Source organism: Schistocerca nitens, chromosome 6 (assembly GCF_023898315.1).
Source record: "Schistocerca nitens isolate TAMUIC-IGC-003100 chromosome 6, iqSchNite1.1, whole genome shotgun sequence".
Taxonomy (NCBI): Eukaryota; Metazoa; Arthropoda; class Insecta; order Orthoptera; family Acrididae; genus Schistocerca; species Schistocerca nitens.
In genome coordinates, this window is record NC_064619.1 from 53,821,169 (window position 1) to 53,839,961 (window position 18,793).

General features: G+C 39.8%; 1 protein-coding gene across 3 annotated transcripts in view; it reads left to right on the forward strand.

The window, feature by feature from the left end:
• LOC126262788 (transcriptional repressor p66-alpha-like) overlaps positions 1-18,793 on the forward strand; it is an 83,167-nt gene that overhangs the window by 10,319 nt on the left and 54,055 nt on the right. For all 3 annotated transcript variants that reach the window (XM_049959609.1, XM_049959611.1, XM_049959610.1), the window contains exons 2-5: positions 2,407-2,475; positions 2,560-2,857; positions 4,742-5,059; positions 5,560-5,693. In XM_049959609.1, coding sequence (XP_049815566.1) covers positions 2,435-2,475; positions 2,560-2,857; positions 4,742-5,059; positions 5,560-5,693 — 791 coding nt within the window. In that variant the 5' untranslated portion in view covers positions 2,407-2,434. The remainder of the gene's footprint in view (positions 1-2,406; positions 2,476-2,559; positions 2,858-4,741; positions 5,060-5,559; positions 5,694-18,793) is intronic.

Genomic DNA, 18,793 nt, shown 5'->3' on the forward strand with positions numbered 1-18,793 from the left:
CCCAGAGGTTTGAGCAAAGCAAAAATGATATCTTTTTCTCAAGAAGGGTGGTGAAACAAATGTGTGAAATTGTTTTCAAATACTGCTACCAGTCACAACATTTGTTGACAACTAAATTATTTATTTTGTGTCATGTATCGAGAATTATACCTCATCATCATGCTACATTGGCATTAGAAAAACATTTAACACATCTTTGTTCATATATTAAAGCTTCTTTAAAAGGCTTCTGTGTCATTCAGTGGAGATAAAACAAGCCCCCAGTAACCATTAGGTGTGGGGGATGTAAGTATTTCCTAGATGCTGTCTCCAAATAACTCGAAAGTTCAATGGAGAACTTAGTCATGGAAGAACACCAAATGTCCAATAGAAGCACTTTAATGTGTTAGATCTGAATGATAACACAATAAAATAATTTTTTACGCAGAAAAAAAGATAGAAGTAGCTGCCCATCCATTCCACATTTGTGTGGTCAACTTCCTCAAGAAATACAAAAAATGCTATATCAAATCAGTTATATTTCAGTTCTGAACCAATCATAAATACTACTTTGTGATCTGATGACTTTGTTGTACAACATTTAGAACGTCATATGCAAAGAAAAGTATTCAATTTACACCTAATCAGATAAGGTTATGAAAAGATAAATCTAAAAATGAAATAGTAGCATAATTTCAGGCTTAAAGATATAAAACATTTGAGAATAGTGTTCAGAGACCATAGCTTTAAACAACAAGAATGCAGTATACGTGTATGTAGAGCAATAGACATGAGGGAAATAAAAAAGATGTCCAATAATGATAATCTTGGATTTAAAATAAGGGATAGATTTTTGGACACTTATGAAAAAAAGGTGTCCAGATTTAATTCTTTTTGTCAAATTGTTGAGGGTTCTTTTAGATAAGGTAAGGAATGAATACATACCAAAAGTTCTATTTTGCATTTTACTTCAACAGAATGTTATGTGAAGTCTGAGGAACATACCTCTCTCAGAGCATTCTTCATGTATCCTATAGTTGCAATTTTATCGTTAAACTTAATGTGTCTCTCTGGTTTCTGTGTTTGTGAAAGTTTCGTATCCTGACTCTGACTGTATATTGATTACCTATGAAATTTAGGCTGTATGTGAAAATAAACTTTGTTTCGGGTATGTCCTTGTTTGATGCACCATGTGGTATAATATGATAACCACCTCTCTACTTTAAAGTGTCATGTCAAATGGTTTAGTTAGTTTAGTTATGTCGTGTTCCGTAGATCATTTTCACAATTATTTTATCGATATGTCTGGAACAAGTCAGTTTACAATATATTAATATTCTTCAGAAACGCTTTACTTGCCATTGCCAGTTACATTTTATATCCTCTCTACTTCGACCGTCATCAGTTATTTTGCTCCCCAAATAGCAAAACTCCTTTACTACTTTAAGTGTCTCATTTCCTAATCTAATACCCTCAACATCACCCGACTTAATTCGACTACATTCCATTATCCTCGTTTTGCTTTTGTTGATGCTCATCTTATATCCTCCCTTCAAGACACCATCCATTCCGTTCAACTGCTCTTCCAAGTCCTTTGCTGTCTCTGACAGAATTACAATGTCATTGGCGAACCTCAAAGTTTTTTATTTCTTTTCCATGGACTTTAATACCTACACCGAATTTTTCTTTTGTTTCCTTTACTGCTTGCTCAATATACAGATTGAATAACATCGGGGAGAGGCTACAACCCTGTCTTACTCCCTTCCCAACCACTGCTTCCCTTTCATGTCCCTTGACTCTTATAACTGCCATCTGGTTTCTGTACAAATTGTAAATAGCCTTTCGCTCCCTGTATTTTACCCATGCCACCTTTAGAATTTGAAAGAGAGTATTCCAGTCAACATTGTCAAAAGCTTTCTCTAAGTCTACAAATGCTAGAAACGTAGGTTTGCCTTTCCTTAATCTTTCTTCTAAGATAAGTGGTAAGGTCAGTATTGCCTCACGTGTTCCAGTATTTCTACGGAATCCAAACTGATCTTCCCCGAGGTCGGCTTCTACTATTTTTTCCATTCGTCTGTAAAGAATTCGTGTTAGTATTTTGCAGCTGTGGCTTATTAAACTGATTGTTCGGTAATTCTCACATCTGTCAACACCTGCTTTCTTTGGGATTAGAATTATTATATTCTTCTTGAAGTCTGAGGGTGTTAGGAAGTCTTTAATGAGAGTATTTGTACGAAGTGTAGCCACGAGTTGAAGTGAAACACAGACAATGAACAGCCTCGATAAGAAGAGAATAGGAGCTTTTGAAATGTGGTAGATAATGGACATAAATTGCTTTAATCCATTTAATGTGCTCCCATAATTCAAGAGATTTTTTGTGCTACCTTGTGAAACTGATTTGTAATGTGCTTTTAATTTCCGTTGCAGATTCAACCAAGTGATACATCTATTCAAGATGGAAGTAGACGATGACACAGTTGTGGATCTGAGTGTTAAGTGCGTACAACACACATTTTCGCCTGTAGAAAATCTGTTGTTTGGGTGTATCTTTGAATTATACATCTCATTGTTCTCTTCCAGACGAGACAGAGACATGGGACCTCCTCCAGCTAGGAGTGATGTGCCACAAGACCTTTCAAGAGTCCACCGTGTGGAAGAAATTGGCATTAGTGAAGTTCGTGGCTTAATCCCACGTAGTATAAAAGAATTTGATGACAAATACCCTCGGAGGAACTTGCGTCCGAGAACTGAGCGGAACTATGCTGAAAGCCCAGATATAATAGTGCTTTCTGATGAGGAGCCTCGGATAAACGGCTACACAAATGGCTATGAAAGTGACTCGGATGAAGGGGAGATGCCACCACTTATACCAATAAAGGTTGCCTAACTCGAAGAAACTGCATTTTCCTTTGTTTTCAGTGTAGCTTCTACATTCAACTTAGATTTGTAAGATAATTTTACTTATAAAATGTTTGAATTTTAAGTGTTTGACTAATTGTGTGAAATATGAAAAAAATGTGAACTAAGATAACATGTTGTAGGCATCATTCCTACTATTTATGGTGATGAGTCTATAACATATTGTTCAGTCAGACTACTTCTTTTTCTTTTTATGTAAATTTTATTTATGAGTATAAACTATGGTAGTATCCTTTAAAACTGCTTTGAAGTAATGCTCATCAGTTTCCATTGTGATATCCTAGCAATGTTCTGCTGTTGGAAACCATTGAACTTCTATTTCTTTGCGAGGCAATTATCAGTCCTCTCTTACAGTTTTGCTTTGTGTTTATTGTGGTTTCTATAAATCTTAAAGTGAAAATCATCACTGCTCCTTTCACGAGGTCAGTGTCATCTGAATTACCTATGTTTATACAGCTGGACTACAGCTTGTTGTTTAGTGATCTTGCTATTTGCATTCATCAAAACTCTCTTTTTTTTTTTTAAAAAAAAAAAAAAAGAGAGAGAGAGAGAGAGAGAGAGACACCATGCATTACTATTGTCCAAATACTCTCTAGGTGACAGTGGGGATAGGGGTGAGATGCAGATACATTCACCAATGAATCTGTACATCAGAATGTGGGGGAAAAGGAATACAGGCACTCTTTCACCAGCAGATGAATTGTGGTCACAGATGGATACCTACAGTATCAGAAAGCAACACACTCTCTCTCTCTCTCTCTCTCTTTCTCTTTCTCTTTCTCTTTCTCTTTCTTTCTCTCTTTTTGCTTCTATATATGTATATACAGTAGAGCTAGGAAGTGTGAGAGATCAAAAACTTTTGGGATTTTTTTGTTGTTGTAAATGGCTCATTGGTATTATCATTCGTCTGAGTGGTTTCATATTCTCAATTTTGATTTGTTTCCACTGTCAGATTTCAGTTATTATTGGAGTAAATGTCAGACTTGTATCACAAGACAGCACAAACGTAAATGGCTCTTTACTTTTTATATCGATGCACTTAACACACTTTTGGGATTAGTTGGAAATAGTGAATTAGGGAGTGGATAGTTCTGCACAATGCAGTGCATTCTATTCTTGCAATGGTTTCATTATTATTGGACTGGATAAACACTTGTTACTAGGATTTTGTTGACAAGTATGACATATGATGACTTAAAGCTACTGAGAACATGGTATCAGATAGACGAGGACACGTGGAAATGGGGAGGGAATAAAAGGTCTGCAAATGCTTAGAGCCGAAGAAAACTGAAGGTAGATAACAGAAAGAGACGGTGAGCCTAGATTGATAGAATAGAGAGTAAAGTTGGAACTCTCAGGTCTGGAACATCATCTCAAAATAGTAGATAAAGAATTCAGGTGATGTTTATAGGCTGCTTCTCATCAGCACTTAATAGTCTCTCTGAAGCAAAGCCCTTATTTGTATAAAAACCATTTAGTGTTTCGCAAAGGAGAAGTGATAGATAATCCACAGATGACATTTTTGAAGAGACCCATTCTAGTTGTAGACGGGAGACACGTCCACAGTCATTACGTAACTTTTGAATGTGATAATTTGTAGTTATGGCTGTCTATAAATTTGACTGCAATTGCTCTTTTGGCTAATTGTTCTTTCAAGTATACATAGTAGATGATACAGTGAACAGTAATGATGCTATAAGTGGTCTTCATGGGCCAAATTGTATAAAAGTCCTGCTCCCAAGGCAGGTATATGGACATGAACTATTTTTAATCATGCTTCAATCCTTTATTCCCTATTCCTTGTGTTAAATCTGCTCCATAGTATAATCTTCTTCTACAACAGGAGTTGACCCCACAAGAACTGGAAGAACGTGAACGCACCCTCCGGAAGCTGCGTGAAGAGCTACGCAATGAGGAAATGAAACTTGTGCTGCTGAAGAAACTACGTCAGTCCCAGCAGATGAAGGAGAACATTGCTGTAGTCCCACCCACACAGCAGCCACAAGCAGGTGTGGGTCCGAGTGTTGTGCCGGGGGTTGGTGTGCCAGCAAAGCCTCCAGTTACTGGCAAGTTGCCACCTCCACCACAGCAGCAACCCCCACCACCTCTCGTACGTGCCAACCACAGCAAGCAGACTAATGTACCACCCTTGCTGCGGGGGGTTAGTATACAGATACTATGCATTAATTCACTATGGATATTACACAGTAGTTCACTGCTTTTACCAGTCTACATATTACTCTCATCACTTGCCAGTACCTCATTATCAGATTTCTTGAAAGCGATTGTTGCTGACATTTGCATAGTAATAGCACTATTGCCCCATTAGTAGAAAGTGTCACTGTGACAGGTCAATTTCTGTCTTCTTTTAAAAATTTTTTTAGTTTATTTATTTAAATACTGACCCAAATCTTACTCTATTACAAATGTAACTGGTGAAGCTATTGGTGAGCTCAGATATTAGTACTTCGTTGGACCAAAGCTATCCAGCAGAATAAAAATGTGCATTTGTGATGCTTGAAATGATTTACAGTTGCAAGACATGGTACTCTATTTACTGTTCCATCTTTTGCAAGTTTTAGAGGGAATTTGTATGTAAAGTTGTCATGTAATGGAAGCATCGCTAGAGGCATTTTTCATGATATGCTGCATTTGTCACAGCAACCACCACCTGCTCGGCCTCAAAGCATACATCATCCACCACCTCTGATGATGGCACCGCAAGCTGGCCGCACTTCAGCAACGAGCTTACCACCAAATATGATGATGAACCAGCAACCATTACCCAGAGGCATGTACCTTGCTTTGGTTTAATTGCAACTGTTGGACAAAAATTGAGCCTTGTTCAAACTTTAACGGTGTTATGTGAGAAGATACTTGGTGTAAAGTAATGTAGAATGCTACTTTTTTCTCAGTACATAGATTTTTTGGAAGGGAAGTCTCATGACGGAAAAGAAAGAAAAAAAGGTTGTATCGGGTATATAATTAGAAAATGTGGGCTTTTAAGGCAGCCAGAATATTTTACCAAGGCAGTGCTGAATAGCTTTAAAATATTGAAGTAGTTTCATATTGTGTAGATATAAGCTGGTAGTGAATGTAACCAGTAGTAAAACAATTACATTTGATTGTGCAACCCACAGAGTACAATATATCCAGTTCATCCAAGGATGTGGCTAAGTTTGGGTGATTGTTATATAGATGCTGTCATTCATCGTCAAAAGTTTGCATCTGGTCTCGAATAAAGTCATAAGCTAGTTAATTAGTTAGATGTTCCACAGATCATTTGAATGATTCTTTTTTTGAAATGATGGTGGAATGAGTCACTTTACGGGATGTATGTACACATCAAAAAAAGTTTTGCATCACCTCAGTTCTGAGAGTTCAAGAACCTGTACAGAAAATAGGAGTGGATATCAACATAAACATCATTTCCACCATTTTTATTGCTCATGAAAACCACACACTGCATGTTGTACCACCATACAGCAAGACCTTCATAGGTGGTGGGCCAGATTTCTGTACACACCTGTACCTCTAATACCCAGTAGCACATCCTCTTGCATTGATGTATACCTGTATTCGTTGTGGCATACTATCCACAAGTTCATCAAGGCACTGTTGGCCCAGATTGTCCCACTCCTCAACGGCGATTCAGCGTAGATCCCTCAGAGTGGTTGGTGGGTAAAGTCATCCATAAACAGCCCTTTTCAATCTATCCCAGGCATGTTTGATATGGTTCAAGTCTGGAGAACATGCTGGCCACTATAGTCAAGTGACGTCGTTATCCTGAAGAAACTCATTCACAAGATGTGCTTGATGGGGACACGAATTGTCATCCATGAAGACAAATGTCTCGCCAGTATACTGCCGATATGGTTGCACTATCAGTCGGAGGGTGGCACTCACGTATTGTACAGCCATTATGGAGCCTTCCATTACTACCAGCGCCATATGTCGGCCCCACATAATGCCACCCCAAAACATCAGGGAACCTCCGCCTTGTTGCACTCACTGAACAGTGTGTCTAAGGCAGTCAGCCTGACCGGGTTGCCTCCAAACACTTCTCCGACGATTGTCTGGTTGAAGGCACATGTTACACGCCTCGGCGAAGAGAACATGATGCCAATCCTGAGCAGTCCATTTGGCATGTAGTTGGGCCCATGTGTACCGCACTGCATGGTGTCATGGTTGCAAATATGGACCTCGCCATGGACGTCAGAAGTGAAGCTGCACATCATGCAGCCTATTGCACACAGTTAGTCATAACACAACGACCTGTGGCTGCACGGAAAGCATTATTCAACATGGTGGCGTAGCTGTCAGGGTTCCTCCAAGCCATAATCCGTATGTAGCGGTCATCCACTTGCAGTAGTAGCCCTTGGGCGGCCTAAGCAAGGCATGTCATCGACAGTTCCTGTTTCTGTGTATCTCCTTCATGTCCGAACATCATCGCTTTGGTTCACTCAGAGACGCCTGGACACTTTGCTTGTTGAGAGCCCTTCCTGGCACAAAGTAACAATGCAGACATGATCAAACTGCTGTATTGACAGTCTAGGCATGGTGGAATTACAGACAACATGAGCCGTGTACTTCCTTCCTAGTGGAATGACTGGAACTGATCCGCTGTCGGACCCTCTCCGTCTAATAGGCGCTGCTCATGCATGGTTGCTTACATCTTTGGGCGGGGTTTAGTGACATCTCTGAACAGTCAAGGGGACTGTGTCTGTGATGCAACATCCACAGTCAACATCTGTCGTCAGAAGTTCTGGAAACTTGGGTGATGAAAAACTTTTTTTGATGTGTGTGTGTGTGTGTGTGTGTGTGTGTGTGTGTGTGTGTGTGTGTGTGTGTCTGTTTTTAAGGCGAAATTCAATGGAATTCACAAAAAATTCTGGCAAAGAAAATTTGCAGTTTTGAAGTCGTTTGAACTTAGAATAATTTACACACTTTGTATTGACTGCAATCAATGTTCAATTTAATGTTTTAGGAATGGTTATCATACGACATTCCAGACAGTATACGCAGGTTTTGATGGTGGCCGAGATTATTTGCATGATGACATATTCTTATATGGATAAGGACTGTTTTTTTCAAAACTCACATTCTGCAAAATTGTAATTTTTCAGGAAACACAAAAGTCTGTTTAGGAACTTGTGTATGGATGGAAGAAAGTTTTGCAAACTATATATAATGTATTTATTGCTAAACAGCAATTGATACACACACAAATCAAAAGAACAATCTGCATGCATATATTTAGAAAAGACAATGAAAGTATCAAATTATTTCAAAACTTGCTTTCTGCAGAACATATTAATGTACAACTTCTTTCTTATCATTCATTTGCCAAGGAAACAATAAAGAAGTATAGTACATGTAACTTCTTAAAAATTATTGCTGATGCAAAATGCAGTAATAACATTAAGCTAAGCATTAAAATATTTTAAATCAATCCAATCAACATTTTTATAGTCCAATGGCTTGCTCTGTTTCTCCATCTACATTTTCTGTCATGTCACGTATCCACAGCACGATTCCACATCAGAATATTTTCATAGAACTTCCTATACCCTCGATTTACAACGAACTTCATCAACTTTGCCATATCTTGACTCTCTTCTTTACCCACACAACTTGGTTTTCATTTTGTTGGGCTGTGTCCATGACTCTGAAGGATTTATGTCCTTCCTTGAGGATCTCTACTACTACTTGATCCCCCACATTAAGTATATTTAACAGGAATTTGCACCTTGAATTTGCAGTCCATTCATACAAAGGAGCTCCCAAAAATCTGGCAAGTAATCAAATAAAATTCAGGTCATTTTAATTACTGAGTGTGCAATGCTAGTCTGTTTCAAATGCTGAATGAATTGTTAATCAGAAGTGTTGTTAAGTGCTTACCAACCATTTTATCGGATGTTAAGCAGACAACCTAACAACCCCTGGGCCCTCTTATGGACATACAGTGACTTGATATGTGACCACTTCTGACATCCAATGTCACTGCACTTTCTTCACCGTATCTTTCACAGGTTGTCATGTATTACACTCTTCTTCTCTTACTCTTCCTTTCAACTTGCATTACAGGTTCAGAGTAGTCTTGTCATTTTATTTAAAAATAAACTTTTAAACAGTCTAAGAATACATATAACTCCTTTGTTGTATCAGATAGGCAGTTTTGCAACTGACAGTGACCTGACAATAACGCAAGTGCTCAGAAAGAAAATGCCACGAGGCCATGCAAATGCTACCAATATGAAATGGAAAATGGTTTTATAAAAATCAAAACACTGTTAATCCTACAAAAATTAGCTGCAGAAAGTGAGTTTGGGAATAACGGAGGACATTTGGCAGCTTCTAATCATGGAAGTAATTGAGCTATGAAAGAACTGTTTCCCGAATAATAAAGGTGGCCAAAAAAAAAGTTCATTTTGGCCATTTTTGCAGAAGGCGAGTTTTGAAAAACTCGTCCTCATACATTCGTTCCGTGTAGTGTTGAGAATGATCATTTACTTGGAGCTGCTTCTTCAATAAAGGTTATATTGTCTAGTGAATTACGGGGTCCAACATGAAAACATTTCAATGTCATGCAGCCATTGATACATACAAAATCTGTCAGTCAGTAATGTTTGGCTCATTGGTCAAAATATTAGAGAAATGATTCAGGTGAAAATTGGGATTTGTGTGTCATTATCCTGTTCTGTATATGCTTTTGTTGTACGTTATTATTTTCTTTCAATATCTGAGATCATCTGGATTGCTTGACAGAAGATGTACTACTTATGGTTGTCTAGCTGGGTTGATGATTCCATTTCTCTGGATGGTTAGAATCTAGGCAATGAGCCCCACACAATGGCTAATAGACAAAGAGATCTTCAAAAGAAAAACATCAAACTCCAAGAAGCTAGACAGTAAAATCATTGTCTGCACAAACAGCACCATTGTCATGAAGGAACCAAGTATCCTGACAAATTTTTTCCCTCACGCATCTGCTAGAGATTGCCTTGCAAGAGAAAAAGGGAAAACAGAAAAACTTTAGTGATTAATGGCTTCCAAATTCAAGATATGTTACTTATTTTGCATTTAAGGAAATGTTCATGTGGTTTGTAAATTCACAGTGTGCATATTCTGTTATTTTCTTTAGGAACATTGTGTTGTGTTACTCAGCTTTGACTTAATCAAGTGATACTTCTATACTCTGAAAGGCACTTAACCATGCGTGAGGGATGGTGCTTTCAGTACCAGTATTGTTTTCATGTTATTTTTGTATACAGTGTTTGTGCGAAGAACATTTTTTAAGCTTCTGTACGAGTTCTAATTTCTCTTATTTGTCCATCATTTCTCATTTCACAAAAAGGTATGAGACTGTAATAGGCGGCCTGGCTGTTAGTAGAATAGCTACTTTGGAATTTTTAGTAGTAAATGTCCCCCAGATGCGCAGTTTCTCTCTTTCAGTGTCTGTTATTAGAATCCAGTGAGTAGTACTGTGCCACTCTTGCTCTTACTGATTGAACCTGTGACAAAACACATCATTCTACTTAAGAATTCATGTATGTATTCCATTAATCTGGCCTCTTCTGGGCCTTGCAGCCCTTTTATGTGATTGATGAGTACTGCTGTGCCTTGTGCACTGAAAGTCTGCTGTAAACTCACTGCTTGCCTCATTTGCCACCATGGCACATAACAGTTAAAATGTTGTGAGTATCAGACAGTGAGTGTCTTGACTTAGCTGCCGAGATCACTATGATATTAAAAATATCTGTGAAAAGCCTCAGCAACAAATTGTGGTCCTAACCGAGATGGTGGATGGCTTCTGAGGAAAAAGAATTGATTGTGTGCAACCGCCGGCCGAAGTGGCCGTGCGGTTAAAGGCGCTGCAGTCTGGAACCGCAAGACCGCTACGGTCGCAGGTTCGAATCCTGCCTCGGGCATGGATGTTTGTGATGTCCTTAGGTTAGTTAGGTTTAACTAGTTCTAAGTTCTAGGGGACTAATGACCTCAGCAGTTGAGTCCCATAGTGCTCAGAGCCATTTGAACCATTTTGTGTGCAACCTCTGCAAACCCTCCACTTCAACATATACAGTGAAGGGATCTTTCTGGATGGTTGTTTCTTAATGCTGCTCACGGGAACAAAATGGTTCTTACTGCCCAAACTCAGATCCCCAACAGGAAGTGCATTGTGTGGGTGTTTGTACTCCTAAATGGTCCAGAGTTCGGGTGAACAGTCTTGAGGAAACAAATCGAAATGTAATGCAAAGAGTAATAAGTTTGTGAATGTTCATTTATGTTTTTAAGAGAGAGGAGGGTTCCTTTGAAAATGTCTCTCCTTCCTACATTTGCAGATGTTCAGAAACAGTTGCTGGGTCTTTGAGATGAGTCGAACAACTTTGAGTGACATTTTACTTGTCAAAACAACTACATCACATGTCTGACCTTCAAGAATCCAAAAAGCTCTTGGAAAAACATTCACCAAGTGGAATGCCTCAATTCACTCAGAGTTGGAATAAAATACATTTATATTAAGTGGCACATGCAGGGGGAAACTCGCTGTGAACCACAACCACATCAGCGGCAACACACTACCTTGCATATTTTATTCATTATTGTAACAACCCCCAATGTATTGCTCACAAAGGGTTCGTGAACATAAGATTAGAATAATTGCTGCATGCACAGAGGCATTCAGTCAGTCATTCTTCCCCTGTTCCATATGTGAATGGAACAGGAAGAAACCAAAATAACAGGTACTATGGGACGTATCTTCTGCCATGCACCTCATGGTGATTTTAAGAGTATGGATGTAGATGTGGATACTTACAATTATTTTATATTATAAACAAATTTTTAATTCCATCGAAGGAAAATTCAAACCAAGAACAATAATAATTCGTGAGGCACAGTTACTAGCTAGTACTTAACTTCGAGACGAAATGTGTAGTACCTCTTATAGACACACATAAAAGTAAAATTGGTGTAATTCGTAGCTTTTGAAAGTAATACGTCTTGGTTCTTGCTTCTTTTTTTTTTTTTTTTTTCCTTCGGGTGGGGGGGGGGGGGGGGAGAGGGAGATATGTTGGGGAAGGTTAAAAGGACGGGTGGGTCATTCCGACCACAGAATGAGTGTGACCCATTTGTAGTGAAGAAAGATTTTTGTTACTGAATTTTTCTTTGATTCAGTTAAAAGTAACACAGCCACAGAACTTGTGAAAGACTCTTTAACATCACATACTTAATGTTTTTAACATTTAGCCATTTTTATTTGTGAAAATACTGACAATTTATCTATAAAAAATCTATCCAGAACACCCTTAAACTTTTCCACGAATAAAATGATAGTTATATTAGTCCACCAATAGCTTACTTGGGAAATATGTAGAAAAAAATTTTCGTATTCTGGCCTCATTCAGTTTTTAATTTTCAGTCAGTTGGAAATTATTTGAAGCTATTTTTTAATTTATGCTGTGTATGCTTTATGATGTTACAGTACAAACCCACTTTTACATCCCCACATTTTATGTTTTCCCACTTTTTACAGTAGTTTTTGTCAGACCCAAGAGGAGTCTTATTCTGTCAGTACAGTACTTTCCCATCGTTAATGATTCCACGTTATAACTTTTCCTGCATTTAAGTTTTCTTTGACATTATCATGACCTTTAATTTTTAACATTGATTTTTTATTCAGATTTCTGCAAAAACTGCATCATATTCGTGCTCAAAGTCAACCTAGGAACCAAGCAGAAAACGAAGACTATAGGCAGAGTTACTGATCGTGTAACGTAGTTTTAGTACAGTAAGCAAGATTTTCATTGTTGGTGTGTTGGGTCACAGCTGCTTGTGTTGCAGGTTCACTGTGTTCAGAAGGGTGGTAAAGTATGCAGTCATTGCCGTAATGGTAATCATGATCGGACGATAATGACTGTTGCAGCAGTCTTCCTCCTGCTCATTTTGTTGTATTATAATAGCTGTAGTTTAATTTTCACAGTCATTTATACAGATAAAAACAGCTTTTGAATGTGGCCATCTCTGTAATAGGTTTTCGTTACCAGTTGTCACTTCCGCATGAAACATGCTAATCCGTTCTAGGCACACAGTCTTAATTTGGTATGGCCTGTTGTCAGGTTCGTTCAAGATATGGGTACAACTGTTGGAACCCTGCAGATGCGTTTGACACAGGCATTCTCCCTGTTCCCACGGTTTGTGACTCTGTGAATGCTGTTCGAGTGGTAACCAGTGGACTGTTTCAACTAGTTTCAACTGATCAGCGGAAATTGTTCTGACTGACTCCACAGTGTTTAATGACTCTGCTCTAATGAGGTCAATGCGCATATATGCATAGGTTTTTGTGTTCAGTCTTGTAGCATTCTTGTTGAAGAAAATAAGTACTAGGTTCTTGCTAGTTTTGTAAGGCAACAGTGCATCTCAACCTTGTGAAATTTTATTACACTCTAGTGTAATTATATTCTGTTGAGGGATTCTTCTGCAGAAATGTGCTGCATATACAGGGTGGTCCATTGATCGTGACCGAGCCAAATATCTCACAAAATAAGCGTCAAGCAAAGAAAACTACAAAGAACGAAACTTGTCTAGCTTGAAGGGGGAAACCAGATGGCGCTATGGCTGGCCCGCTAGATGACGCTGCCATAGGTCAAACCGGTATCAACTGTGTTTTTTTAAATAGGAACCCCCATTTTTTATTACATATTCGTGTAGTATGTAAAGAAGTATGAATGTTTTAGTTAGATCACTTTTTTCGGTTTGTGATGGATGGCGCTGTAATAGTCACAAACACATGGCTCAAAATTTTATACGAACAGTTGGTAACAGGTAGGTTTTATAAATTGAAATACAGAACGTAGGTACATTTGAACATTTTATTTCAGTTGTTCCAATGTGATACATGTACCTTTGTGAACTTATCATTTCTGAGAAAGCATGCTGTTACAGCGTGATTACCTGTAAATACCACATTAATGCAATAAATGCTCAAAATGATGTCCGTCAACCTGAATGCTTTTGCCAATACGTGTAACGACATTCCTCGCAAAAGTGAGTAGTTCGCCTTCCGTAATGTTCACACGTGCATTAACAATGCGCTGACGCATATTGTAAGGCATTGTCTGTGGATCACGATAGCAAATATCCTTCAACTTTCCCCACAGAAAGAAATCCGGGTACGTCAGATCCGGTGAATGTGCGGGCCATGGTATGGTGCTTTGACGACCAATCCACCGGTCTTGAAATATGCTATTCAATACCACTTCAATCGCACGCGAGCTATGTGCCGGACATCCATCATGTTGGAAGTACATTGCCATTCTGTCATGCAGTGAAACGTCTTGTAGTAACATCGGTAGAAAATTCCGTAGGAAATCAGTATACATTGCACCATTTAGATTGCCATCGCTAAAATGTGGGCCAATTATCCTTCCTCCCATAATGCCGCACCATACATTAACCCGCCAAGGTCGCTGATGTTCCACTTGTCGCAGCCATCGTGGATTTTCCGTTGCCCAATAGTGCATATTATTCTGGTTTACGTTACCGCTGTTGATGAATGACACTTCGTCGCTAAATAGAATGTGTATAGAAAATCTGTCATCGTCCCGTAATTTCTCTTGTGCCCAGTGGCGGAACTGTACACGACGTTCAAAGTCGTTGCCATGCAATTCCTGGTGAATAGAAATATGGTACGGGTGCAATCGATGTTGATGTAGCAATCTCAACGCCGACATTTTTGAGTTTCCCTATTCTCGCGCAATTTGTCTGCTACTGATGGGCGGATTAGCCGCGACAGCAGCTAAAACACCTACTTGGGCATCATCATTTGTTGCAGGTCGTGGTTGACATTTCACATGTGGCTGAACCCTTCCTGTTTCCTTAAATAACGTAACTATCTGGTGAACGGTCTGGACACTTGGTTGATGTCCTCCAGGATACCGAGCAGCATACATAGCACACGCCCGTTGGGCATTTTGATCACAATAGCCATACATCAGCACGGTATTGACCTTTTCCGCAATTGGTAAACGGTCCATGGTCCATTTTAACACGGGTAATGTATCACGAAGCAAATACTGTCCACACTGGTGGAATGTTACGTGATACCATGTACTTATATGTTTGTGACTATTAGAGCACCATCTATCACAAAGCGAAAAAAGTGGTCCAACTGAAACATTCATATTTCTTTACGTACTACATGAATATGTGATAAAAATGTGGGTTCCTATTTTAAAAAGTGCAGTTGATATCCGTTTGACCTATGGCAGCGCCATCTAGTGGGCCAACCATAGCGCCATCTGGTTTCCCCCTTCAAGCTAGACGAGCTTCGTTCTTTGTAGTTTTTTTGTTTGATGCTTATTTCATGAGATATCTGGCCCGGTCACGATCAATGGACCACCCTGTATAAAGCCTGGAGTATCAAAAGCAAAAAGATCATACTATCCTCTATTAACTTCACTTTCAAAATGAATGAATTTTCTTTCTTGCATACAAGGATCCAATCACAAGAGCTAATAACTGAGGATCACATACTATACTCTCTGCAGTTGACCATTTTGCCACTTTGTCAACCTATGTCATGAATGGTTTCTACGGAAATACCAGTCTCTGGTCATGTTGGAGGAAGCCTCCGACACCTGTTGGAGGAGTGGTATCCTCTGTACTCTCTACGTGGGTGGCTTCTGAGGCGCCTCTCCCATTTCACTTTTAAAAGACAGAGTTGTGAAGGTACATCATGCGGGTTCTGCCCTGTCGGACACCTTTATCCAGAAAAAATGGTGTGCCTCAGGGTTCCGTCCTGAGTGTCATCCTCTTTGCTATCACCATTACCCTGTTACGGTCTGTCTCCCACTGGGTATCTCTGGCTCTCATTTCATTGAAGATTTTGCCATCTGTTGTTGTTCTCCAGGGACGTGTGTCCTTGAGCGTTGTCTTCAGCATTGCCTTGCTTGTCTTGACTCTTGGAACTTTGACATTGGCTTTTCGCTTTATCACTGACAACACTATTGTTATGAGTTTCTGGTGGCGCAATCAGTTTCTGCCACCATCTTTACATCGTGGGCTTGTTGTTCTTCCGTTCATTGAAACTACAAAATTCCTGTGGCTCATGCTCAACAGGAAACCTTCTTGGTCCTCCTACGTCTTACCTGGCCGCCCGCAGTACTCAGTTCCTCAGTGTCCTACGTGTCCTCAGCGGTACTTCCTGGGGAACAAATTGGATCATCGTTCTCCATTTGTATCGACCTCTTGTCCATTTGAAACTAGGCTATGGGTGTTTTGTTTATACATCTGCATGTCCATCCATCTAATGCCATCTTAATACGACCCACCATCATGGCATCCGTTTGGCCACTGGTGCCTTTTACACTACCCCAGTTGAGAGTCTCTGTATGCAGAAGCTTCCAAACTACCACTGTTATGCGTTCCTCTTCTCTGTTACTTCCCGGAGTTCACTTTCGGCTATTGCTCTGGCAGCTTAACTTCATGCTAACTGCCGCTTTCCCATTGGCTGTGAACCGTTCACCACCTTGGCTTCGTACAGTGGCCCAAGTTTATCTTAGACTTCATTCGCTTCCTGAGGACACCACTCGAGACTCTCTCTCTATTGCTGTAAGTTTTTCGGTCTTCGTACAGAACTTCGCATTAGTACCTGTCTGTACATTGATGGCTCTTGGACTGGCCGTGGTGCCGGGTGTGCCTTTGTCATTGGTACTGACAATTTCCGGTGTTGGCTTCTGGAACACTGCTCAGTATTTACAGCAGAGCTCTTTGCCCTGTATCAAGCCACATAGTACATCTGGAATCACAGACTTTTCAATTGTGTCATTTGCTCCGATTCCTTAGTCCCCTTCAGAGCTTCTTTGTGCCATACTCAGTCCATCCCTTAGCGCAACGGGTCAAGGAGAACCCCCACTGTCTCACTCTTGATGGAGCCATCATGATGTTTATGTGGGCTCCTTGTTACGTCAGTCTGACGGGAAATGAGGCCACCGACGCTGCTGCCAAGGCTACAGTCCACTTACCTCAGCTCACTAGTTCTTCCATTCCTTTTGAGTTTCCCGATTCTCGCGCAATTTGTCTGCTACTGATGCGCGGATTAGCCGGCCCTTCCGACGATCTCTGTATTACCATCTGTCAGCAGGTGGTGTCACTGTAGCATTGTCACTGGTCTTCCCTTCAAAGCCATACATTCCGGGGGGATTAAACCTGTTCCAGTGGCTTGGCCAATCTCCTCTCGGCCGTTTTGCCATGGTATCATTTTAGTTAGGTTGCGTATTGGGCGTTGTCTTTTTAGCCATCGGTATTTAAGTGGTGATCCCCTACCACTTTCTGCCCGTTGTCATCAACCTTTGACAGGTCGCCATTTCCTTACGGAATGCCCTTTTTCTTAAGCCACTTATATTCTAATTTATGTTACCCATTTGAGTTATCAACCGTTTTAGCGAACGACGCATGGGCTGTTGACTGCATTTTACTTTTTATCCATCGTAACAATATGGTGAAGGTCAATTTATCTTTAGTTCAGGTTCTCGATTGTCTCTATGACACATTTTATGGCCCTTCCTCCAAGAGAAAGGCGCTGCTTTTTGTAGCTGTCTTTCCTTTCGTTGATTGAGCTTTGTGTATAGTCGCTTTTAACTCCCTTTTCATTTCCGTGTTTCATGGTTCTGACATTGGCACGTATGACCTTAGTTGTGGCTCCCTGAAACAAAGCAAAACAAAAACAACATACTGTTCTCATTGCTGTAAATGATATGCACACATTAACTTGGGTCACGTTGAAGGGGATGTGGGATAGGTAGAAATAAGCGTGCTATACTATTACACATTTGTTAAGTTGAGTTGCATACCAGATTCATAACCAGTGGACACAATGCAGCCACTCTCTACCAACCAAACCAACGATAATTTTTCTTGAAAGTATATAATTTTCAGTATTTATGGAGTTTGGGGATTACTGCATTGTAGTGTATTAACAGTAGTACTAATTATCTGCAATGTATTAATCAGCAACAGAATTTGTTTTCCAAAATCAACGAGGCAAGTGTATCAAATTTTTCATTGTATGCATATAATCAAAGTATGTGAAATAAAACGGTGGTAATGAGGAAAGTGGCGTCTTATTAAGAACTTTTTCGGTTAACATTTTATATCGCAGCTTCTCCAAGAAGTGCCGATCACAAGTATCAAGCAGAAACGTGTGATTCAATTTCGTTCATCATAACTCATGCTTTTGGATAGCCGACAACTGTCATTTGGTCTTTAAATGATGATGCCCCACACCACTTACATTTTCTTTTTCATGCTTAGCACGATGCATTTTGAGACTGTCTCATTGTCATGATCAAATGTTTACGTCAGTATTGTATGTGTTCTGCTGCCTGTCTTGCACTGTAGTCACGTTTTTGAGGTTTAAGATACTGGATGTCTTTCATTATGCATAAAACCACCCACCCACACCCACACACACACACACACACACACACACACACACACACACCATCACTTGTACTGTTTGCAGAATTTCACACTGTGTGTGTGTGTGTGTGTGTGTGTGTGTGTGTGCGTGTGCGCGTGTGCGTGTGCGCGCGGTTTTATTTTTCTGCGTGATGTGGGAGGCACAGTACATGCAAGAGAGACACAACACACATACAAACAGTACACAAAATACTTGTGTAAATACTTGTGCTTTACAATGAGAATAAATTCTTGAAATGCCTAGTGTTAACCATGAAAAAAACGCGCAACGGGTGCACTGTTTCATTATTTAAATTGGAAACATTTAAGCAGCACAAAGAGAACAAAGGTGTCAATCACTGGTGAACAAAGAAACACTCGAAATATGCATTCGAGTAAACACAAAGGGTTCTGATGGTCAAAACTATCGGAAAGC